The 10157-nt window shown below is 33.4% G+C and overlaps 2 protein-coding genes across 2 annotated transcripts; one reads left to right on the forward strand and one right to left on the reverse strand.

Annotated features, from left to right (window-relative positions):
* Positions 1–1104: 1104 nt before the first annotated feature.
* On the reverse strand, positions 1105–3201 carry LOC131036249 (probable (S)-N-methylcoclaurine 3'-hydroxylase isozyme 2). Its single transcript, XM_057968096.2, has 2 exons — positions 2314–3201; positions 1105–1737 (listed from the first exon to the last, which is right to left on the reverse strand). The coding sequence occupies exons 1-2, from the start codon at positions 3199–3201 to the stop codon at positions 1105–1107; spliced, it is 1521 nt and encodes a 506-aa protein (XP_057824079.2).
* Positions 3202–8986: 5785 nt separating this feature from the next.
* Positions 8987–9583, forward strand: LOC131037730 (drimenol monooxygenase-like). Its single transcript, XM_057969912.2, has one exon. The coding sequence runs from the start codon at positions 8987–8989 to the stop codon at positions 9581–9583; it is 597 nt and encodes a 198-aa protein (XP_057825895.2).
* Positions 9584–10157: the final 574 nt, after the last annotated feature.

Raw genomic sequence — 10157 nt, forward strand, 5'->3', positions numbered from 1 at the left:
TTTTTCTTATCTTCAATAAACTTCCACTCCACTTCGCAATTAAACAAAGCATTCAACTGTTTTTTCCCACGCGCCTAAAAAATAGACTCTTAAAGTTAAGATCTTTAAATAATGCAGAAATTCATTGCATGAATAGATAGTGGTTTTAAATATTTTTTTAAGTAATAATTTTTAAATCAAACTTTTTTTTTAACATAGCAGCTAAAAATATTTGGTTATGACAACAATGTTCATAGTCTCGAACAAGATATCATAATCATAATCACACACAATAAATATAGTGAATAGTTCAAAGCCAACACATAACTATAGTTTAAACATATAAGTCATTATGTATACATTTCTTAATACATAGTCAAACACTATGACGTGAATACAAAATAATATCTATTAAATATGTTGATGGCAATTATAGAAAACATCATCAATAAACTAATTACTATTGATTTACTTTGAAAAATTGATTCAACATTGACAATTTCCTTTATAAAAGTGTGGCACAGCTTTGTACTTTTACCCTGAAGCCAACACATTACTATAGTTTAAATATATAATTCATTATGTATACATCCCATGTAAATACAAACTATTATTTATTAAATATGTTGATGGCAATTATACAAAACATCATCAATATATTTTATTTTTATTGAAAGTAGGTCATTAGCACTAAAATATAAGGTTGATTATCTTATCAAAGAAATTAAAAAAAAAAAAAAATAGATCTTTCAACAACTCTTACTCTTATAAATGATTTTTTTTTGAAATCTAAAAATACTCTTTTATAGATCTACGAGTGAATTTCCCAAAATATATATCTTGTAATACTTTAATTAGTTTTTATATTTTATATTTTATTTTTATTGAAAGTAGGTCATCAACACTAAAATATAAGGTTAATAATGTATAATGTTAGTATCAAAGAAAATCCAAATAGACATACAAGGCGCATAGGCATGGGATGTTACACATTTTCATAATATTTATTTAAGGATTCATAATATCTCTTAACATAAATTTACATCAAACTTGGTAAAAGAGATAATAAGTAGTATTCACACAACCAAAAACTCATCATGGGACCCTTATTTCTAACATATTATTTTAATACAGATGGTTTGGTAATCTTGGTGTGGAGATTGCATGCAATTCTATAGCCTTCTTTAATACCATTCCAAAGGTGTCACTCATGTCTATTTTCTCATAATTCATCCCTCTTGGAAGGCTCCAATTAAATGAATGGATTAAAGAAGCAATAGTAAAATGAAGCATTTGATGAGCCAGAGGAAGTCCTAAGCATATTCTTCTTCCAGCTCCAAATGGTATCAACTCAAAATCTTGTCCCTTATATGTCATTTTACTATTCTCACCATTGAAAAACCTCTCTGGCATAAATTTTAAAGGTTCCTTCCAAATCTTAGGATCTCTTCCAATTGCCCACACATTTACAATCACCATGGTATGCTTGGGTATCATATACCCAGCCACCTCACATGAGTTATCTGCTCTATGAGGTAGTGCCAAAGGTAGTGTTGGGTGTAGTCGTAAAACTTCTTTCACTATAGCATGGAGATAAGGTAGATGATCTATGTCAGATTCTTCCACTCTTCGATTCAAACCAATTATCTCTTCTAATTCTTCTTGTGCTTGTTTCATTACATGAGGATTAGCAATGAGTTCCACCATAGCCCATTCTACTGTTGTAGTAGTGGTATCACTACCAGTAGTCAAAAGTTCCTACATGATCATAAAGAAATCACTTGTCAACAATGCAATTCATAATTGTTTTGAAAATGAAGCATAGGAGTTGAAGAAGGTGTTGAACAACTATCCAATTCATAAAACTTTAAAAAAGTCTCAATTATTAACTGAAAACTTATATGGTTTAGACATAAATATGATTAAATCTTTCATTTTTATTTTATTATGATCTAAGAATAGAGAAAAACCTTATTTAAATATGCGGTTGTTTAGGTGCACTTTATTTATATATCGAATAATTCAACTTTAAATAGTCACTAACAATTTTACACTTTGAAACAAAATACTAAATAATTATCTTATGTTTACTATATGTCCAAGATAGCCAATAGTACTCATTTAAACTATTTCTATATATTTAGATTGAATATTCTTTAATTTGATCATATAAGCTTTTTTCTTCATCACTGTTTTGGATCACCATTAGATTAAACAAGTTTATTTACATAATCTAATAAGATTATAGAATGTGATCCAAAATATTTATGTAAAAAAGAGTTTTGTAGTAATAAAGAATCAAATCATTTGATATAGGAAAACATCTTCACTTACAGTAATTAAAGCTCTGATATTCTCTAGAGTGAAATCATGGGCAGTCGAATCGAGCAGAATGTCCAGAAAGTCCTTTTCCTTGGGAAGACCCACGCCTTTTCTCCTCGCCGCCAGCCGATCTTGTATGAATACATCCAAGTAGTTGTTTAGTCGCTTAAATACGACGCCCAGATCACGGCTCACACCCTGAGGATCAAGGAATCTCAGAAACGGATAAAAGTCGGCCAGGTTAGGTTTTCCGGCCAACCTCAACGATTCATTAAAAGCGTTCCTCAATTCCACAGAGTCTGGATTGGTGGGATCGAACAAGTTCTTACTGAAGATGATGTTGCTCATGAGATTGAGACCCTCGTAGAACACCAGATGTTTAATGTTCAGAGTCTTTCCTCTCTTCTCGAAGACCATTCGAATTGTCTGAGAGACTTGATCTCTTCTGAGATGTTGCAGCGCTTGGAGTCTTGTGGGAGTGAAGAGCTCTGTGGTAGCAATGCGCCTCATCTTCCGCCAGTAATCTCCATACTGAGCAAACACTATTGATGATTCGTGGTGAGAATTAACCTTTGCTGCTTCTATCAGAGTCCGGCCTGCAAAGTTTTGGTCGTGGGTTTTGAAGACCTCCTTTGCCATTTCAGGGGAGGAAACCACCACAGCAGTTTTCATGCCAAGAGAAAGAGTCATGAGCGGGCCGTATTGCTGAGAAAGAGCCCACAGAGATTCATTCGGTTTTTTCCCTAGTTGAAGAAGGTTTCCTACAATAGGCCAGGCAGGAGGTCCAGGAGGAAGATTTGCCTTGCTCTTATTCTTTCTTTTTACCGTTAAATCTAATAAGAAACATGTCAGCACACTGGTTACCAGTGCAGAAAGCCAAATCACCCATTGCATTTCCATTGAATGGATTTCAGATCTTCTCGGAAGGCAATGACTTGGTTTACTAATATGGATTTCAGATCTGCTCGGAATCTGTCAAATGACGTCATTCTCCCTCCTAAAAATCATTTTCCTCGAATGATCTCGATGATAACATGCACATCGTTCATGAAATCTGGCAAAAATGTCCTTCCCTGGCGTGAAACGCATATTTTGGTAACGGCCATTGTCATTTTGTGTATAAAACGAATAATGGCTATGCATTTGAATTGTCATAAACAACATTATTCGATATACTCTAGAAATTGATAAATTGAGGCAGTATTTAGTATTTATTTCAGTAGTCAATGATATAGAAATTGATAAATGGGTGGTGATATTTTAAATTGTGATATTGCTATAAGAATTCAACTATATAATTTTTGAGTCAAACTCATTGACTAATATTTCATGAGTAATGGTTCACAGGAACCCATCTCTCATCAGAATGAATGGTTCACTTAGCACTCATTGCATCTAGATAATGCTCACAGAGGTGAAGCATTAGGCCTTCTTGAGAGGTCATACATCCCAGTGCTACTCCAACTCAAGCACACTTAACCATGAAGTTTCCGTTAACATTAAATCCACTTAGCTTGCTACCCCATTTGCAAGACCTTCGACAAGTATTGTGGCTTATGAACCATTCATTATAGAGCCCCTTTAGCTCATCAATGTTAAGTAGGAGATATTTTCCACAGTAAGTCAAGTTGTGATATTACTATCAAGATTTAACTGTGTAGCTTTTGAGTCAAATTCATTGACCCAAGTTTAATGGGTAGTGGTTCACAAGAACCAATCTCTCATGAGAATGAATGGAACAACTAGCTCACTCATTCCATCTAGGTGATGCTCATAGAGGTGAAGTATTGGGCCTTCATAAGGCACAATACTTGTTTAAGGTTATGCAAATAGGGTAGCAAACTAAGTTGGCTTAACATTGGAGGAACCTACATGGTTAAGTGTGCTTGAGTTGGAGTAATATTGGGATGGGTGACCTCCTAGGAAGGCCCAATGCTTCACCTAGATGTAATGAGTCTATGTGTTCCATTTATTCTCATGAGAGATGGGTTCTTTTGAACCACTACTCATGAAACATGAGTCAATGAGTTTGACTCAAAAACTACATAGTTGAATCCTCATAGGAATATTACAATTTGACTTGTTGTAAAAAATATCTCCCAGTTACCAATTGATGAGCTAAATGGGTTCTGTAATGAATGGTTCATAAGGAACAACCCTTGCTGAAGGTTTTGCAAATGAGGTAGCAAGCTAAGTGGGCTTAATGTAGGAAACTCCATGGTTAAGCATGCAGGAGTTATAGTACTGGGATGGATGACATCCCAAGAACGCCTAATGCTTCACCTTTATGAGAATCACCTAGATGCATGAGTGCTAAGTATTCCATGCATTCACACGAGAGATGGGTTATTGTGAACCACTACTCATGAAACATGGGTCAATGAATTTGACTCAAAAACTACACTATTGAATCTCAATAGCAATATCATATAGAAATGACATTAATATTTAATATTTTTTGACTATAAAATGATGGCAAAATTTAACAAATATTCTAATTGCAATACAATACTAAAAGGTTATAATGTTTTTAATAAAAATAAGTGAGTTTTTGACAAGTCCCCAATCCTAGTACAAATCATAAGGGTTACCAAAGGAGTAATCAAAAGAAATAGAGGAGGAACAACACAAAAAGAAATTAATAGACAACAAAGCAGAAACAAAATGAAAAACTCCATAGAGCAGGTCAAAACAACAAAATAGACCTTCATTGAAAATCAAAGTTAGGACCCATTTGTGGTCCCAACAGAACAATCTGCATATTCGGAATAATATGACACTCTTTTTCTTGTGGTGAACAATAGTCCAAGAATAATGATATTTGCCATGACAACACAACAGATCAAGGGCCAAAGACCCATCGGAAGTAGGAGACAAATCAACCAAACAAGCTACCAAATTTGGAGAGGGAACCCTATAGTCTAGAGACAGTGAGTCATAAACCATAGAGGGGTTAATGATAAAACTTGAGAGACCCACAAGAGTCACAAGAGGAGCCACATCAATAGGAATAAGGGTCTATGCCATTGAACAAGATAACCTTGCAGGAGAAGGAAGCACCAAATCCATTAAAGACTCCAACCGATAATCAAAAGCAACAAGAAAGGCTATGAGATTACAATAGTGAACAACATTTCACCAAATGGGGGAGGAATGCGGATGAGAGCCACATGGACAAGAAGAAGGCAAATGACCGATATAAAAATATATACACTGAAAAGGTATCCCTTTATAGTCCAAAATATGATGTCACAACTACCCTCACACCATCAGGGAGATCTCGATAAGTGTTGGCTTCAAAAAGTCCAAATTCACCAAACTTTGAGCATAGGAAGTGTGGGAGAAATAGATTATATTAAGGTCCACCTTGAGGAAATGACCCAAAGTATTACCAATAGCTTCATAGGCAGAGTTGCACTAGAAATGGAGAGGGAAGTAGGGCAGCCTTCCCCAAATAGAGGAAACAACAATAGATAAAAGGTTATGTTGGTAGTATGTATTTTCATTAAAATTTCTTGTGGTTTATAGTTGTTATGATTCCCTAAGTTTTTCTCATTCATGAGGCTTTATAACTCTAGTGTAGGCTATAGAAATTTGGAACAAGGATTAATTGTTTGTTCAATAATCTTGTATTTTTCATAAGCATTTCAATTCAATTTTCTTTATTTCTACTATGGGTGTAGGGAGCATGTGTTTTATCCATTCCAAATCTATTTGGCAAATTCATAAACCTAGTTTTTGATATTTTGCTAATTAATCTCAAAATTGATGATTATTAGATAATTCCAAAAGATTGAAATTAGATCTTTGGTAGTGATTATTTTCTATTATATTCAAGGTTTATATAGTGATGGTGGTGAGCCTTAACTATAAAGGATATAAAGTGAAAAAGAACAAAAAGATAAATTATCAAGGTTTTGTAGATGTTTTTCTTGAAGAGGATGAAAAAGTGAAGAAGTATACATTTGACTATAATTGGGAAGATTTTCCTACATTGTGATCGATAGCGAGTCTATATATTGTGATGTACTGCACTTTGGAAGGTAGATTGAAAATTATCCATGGCTACCATTTTCCTTTTCTAAAATATCTTTGTCATGGTAAATTTTTTATTTTGATAATCATTTGACAACTCGAAAGATATAGATATTCACTAGAAAGGTTTGGTTATTCGTTGTTAGATTCAAGTTGTATTTTTGCTTTGATTGCTAACACTAATGAGCCTAGGACTATTAGAGAGGCAATGGGAATACATGATGTAGATTCTTGGATGGAAGCCATGAATGAAGAGATGGTTGTATTGAAGAAGAATGCCACATGAGATCTAGTACCTTTGCTTGAATGGCTATATTGAAGAAGAATGCTACATGGGATCTAGACTTACAATGTTACAGCCATTGTGAAAAAAGACTTACAATGTTGCAATCATTTTGAATAAACAGATTAAATCCTAATATCATTTTTGTATATTATTATCATTAAAAAGTTATTAATTAATGATATAATTTCTATATAATATTACAATAAAAAGATTAATTTAACAATTTTTTATATTTGTACTCATACTTATCTTATATACTAAAATTAAAAATAAATAAATAAATAAATAAAATAATAATAATTCTAATATCTGTACCTATTAATATTTAAATTTGTTTATAGAACTTAAAGAAGTTTGAAGAGGCATTGACATAACAGAATATAGACCATTAATGCACAGCTAATTAATGCATTCTTTGCGAAACGAATTACATCTTATATAGTTCAGTCTCCTTTGTGTGCTCCGCACAATTTTGTTTATTTATTTCTATATTCAACCTTTATCGCATTAATTATTTCTTAATTTTTTCTCACATTTTCAATGTAAACTAAGTTTTTAGTATTGTCTTAATATATTTTGGAAGAATTTTTACTAGTTTTTAGCATTTGAGATCTACAGTTCAAATATCTACAAACAAAAGTTGGTTCAGATGTCTTCTGCAACGAACCTGTTATGGTCATTTTCCTTAATTTTTTGGTCAATTTGAAGCAGGTTTAAGTAATTATTAATAGCTTTTAGCTACTCTAATTTTATGTTTCGAATCTCTTCATGCACTTGTCTGAAAAGGCAAATTCTATGACAAAAATCACAGTACGATTTTTTCTGTAGAATTTAGTTTTTGTGTTCTCTTTTCCTTTCTTCTGTTAAATTACTGAGATAAGGAGTCTGTTAAATTACTGAGATAAGGAGTCGTGCCTGCTCTAGATTCATTTAAAAATTTCATAAAAGCTTTGATTGCTATTCATGTAAAAGGGAGATAAATGGGTACTGTCTGAGTTGGTAGTGGTCGAGTATTTGTGGTCTTAAAAGAGATGTCACGAGTTTAAATTTCATAAAGGGTAGGATATGTACACAATCTTATGATCCGATCACGAAGTTTGATTTAATTATAATTTTTATTTGAAAGACTACGCAGTTTATTTCAGTTTTATTTATTTGTTTTTACTTTAAAAGGTATTACAATTGATTTACATTTTAGCTACATTATGACTTACCTTCATTTTGAATATGTTGTAAATGACTTAAATATCACTTACAACATCGAGTTATAGTATGTGCTCAATGCATTTATTCAATCTCTAACATCTGCAGGCCTAACTTGTACAACATCTGTTTAATTATTTCAAGCAATTTGTAAACGATTTCTTAGTTCATACCTTTGTCCATTTATTTCAAGAATCTATAAATCTGTTCTTTAATTTTCCAAAGCAATTTAGAAATGATTTTTTATGTTTTTAACCATATTGATAATCTATCTATTTGAAAACATTAACAATTTATAAATCTGTTCTTTAATTTCCCAAACAATTTATAAATCTGTTTTCTACTTTCCCAAAGAAATTTGTAAATGTTTTTAACCATCTTCATAATCTATCTACTTGAAAACATTACACTCTGAACAGGAACTTGACGTCTCTTGTTTATTTCTATATTCAACCTTTATTGCTACCATAAATCCTAATTAAAGATTCTTTTGGAGTATCTAGATATACGGCAATACTATGTAATTTTAAAATAATGACCAACTATATTATTATTTATTTCTACATGAATAATTGAACAAAAGAAGTATCTATTAGCAAGTAAAAAGCAACATTATCATTAATTAATTGCTATATTCAACCTTGGAGTATATAGATATACGGCTATACCTTTATATATATACAGATGACAATAGACATTGTCAAATATGTTTATATACACAGATCGAACATAATCATGCTCGATATTGTCATATACATATGACAACGGCCGTGACCGAATATGTTTTTATATATACACGTTTCTTCCGAGGGAAGGGCACGTTTTTGTCAGATGTCATTAGCTATCTTGATACTAAGCGTTTTATATATACAAATCTTTAATGTATTGTTGCTGGTTTCCCATTGAGTCTCCTTGGCAGATCTGAAATCCATTCAATGGAAGAGTAATGGCTCATTTGGCTTTCTGCGCTGGTGAGCAGTGTGCTGTCGTATTTCTTATTAGATCTAATCGCCAAAAGAATGAAGAAAAGAAGTGAATATCTTCCTCCCGGACCTCCTGGCTGGCCTATTGTGGGAAACCTTCTACAGCTGGGGAAAAACCCAAATGAATCAATGTGGGCTCTTTCTCAGAAATACGACCCTCTCATGACTCTCTCTCGGCATGAAAACTGCTGTGGTGGTTTCATCCTCTGAAATGGCAAAGGAGATCTTCAAAACCCACGACAAAAACTTTGCAGGACGGCCTGTGTTAGAAGCAGTCAAGGTTCTTTCTCACCACAAATCCTCAATAGTGTTTGCTCAGTATGGAGATTACTGGAGGAAATTGAGGCGAATCGCCACCACAGAGCTTTTCTCTACCAGCAGACTCCAAGCGCTACAACATCTCAGAAGAGATCAAGTCTCTGACATGATTCGAATGGTCTTCGAGAAGAGGGGACAATGTTTGAACATTGCACATTTGGTGTTCTACGAGGGTCTCAATCTCATGAGCAGCGCCATCTTCAGTAAGAACTTTTTCGATCCCAACAATCCAGACTCTGCAGAATTGAGGAACACTTTTACTGACTCGCTGAGGTTGGCCGGAATACCCAATTTGGCCGACTTTTATCCATTTTTGAGATTCCTGGACCCTCAGGGCGTGAGCCGTGGTGTGACCGTCCATAATAAGCGACTACATAAGTTGTTAGATGTATTCATACGTGGATCTTCCCTAGGAAAAGGACTTTCTCGACATTCTCCTCGATTTGACTGCAGATGATTTCACTCTAGTGAACGTCAGGGCTTTAGTTTTGGTAAGTATTGCATATTCTCTTAGTTTTTCAGTTTTTCACATCAACTTTATGATCTATTATTAGGATCAGTCGGGATAAAAATGAGTCTGGAAGAGATTTTGGTTGTTTTGTTTGGTCATCTTGATAATAGATAGGTCTAAAATATTTATGAAGAAAAATGATTACATAGCATAAGTGAGAATGGCTTAAATCACACACACAATTTATACTTCTAGGTTTAAAAGTGTAAAACATTTAGAGTTGACTGACATTTTCTAGGCTTAATATATTGCTTAAGGTGTGTGGTCACACTAAGAATAAACTTCTAGGCTTAAAAGTGTTAAACACTCAGAGTTGACTGACATTTTCTAGGCTTAATATGTTGCTTAAGGTGTGTGGTCACACTAAGAATACACTTCTAGGCTTAAAAGTGTTAAGCACACAGAGTTGACTGACATTTTCTAGGCTTAATATGTTGCTTAAGGTGTGTGGTCAGACTAAGAATACACTTCTAGTATTAAAAGTATTAAACACTCAGAGTTGACTAACATTCTCTAATCC

This window comes from Cryptomeria japonica, chromosome 6 (assembly GCF_030272615.1).
Source record: "Cryptomeria japonica chromosome 6, Sugi_1.0, whole genome shotgun sequence".
Classification (NCBI taxonomy): domain Eukaryota; kingdom Viridiplantae; phylum Streptophyta; class Pinopsida; order Cupressales; family Cupressaceae; genus Cryptomeria; species Cryptomeria japonica.

What these genes read in the sequence shown, in the direction of transcription:
- LOC131036249 (XM_057968096.2), bottom strand. Translation starts at nt 3,201, where the DNA reads ATGGAAATGCAATGGGTGATTTGGCTTTCTGCACTGGTAACCAGTGTG. An exon ending in ATATCAGAGCTTTAATTACT is followed by an intron (nt 1,738 to 2,313) that starts GTAAGTGAAGAT and finishes ATGATCATGTAG; the next exon opens with GAACTTTTGACTACTGGTAG.
- LOC131037730 (XM_057969912.2), top strand. Translation starts at nt 8,987, where the DNA reads ATGAAAACTGCTGTGGTGGTTTCATCCTCTGAAATGGCAAAGGAGATC.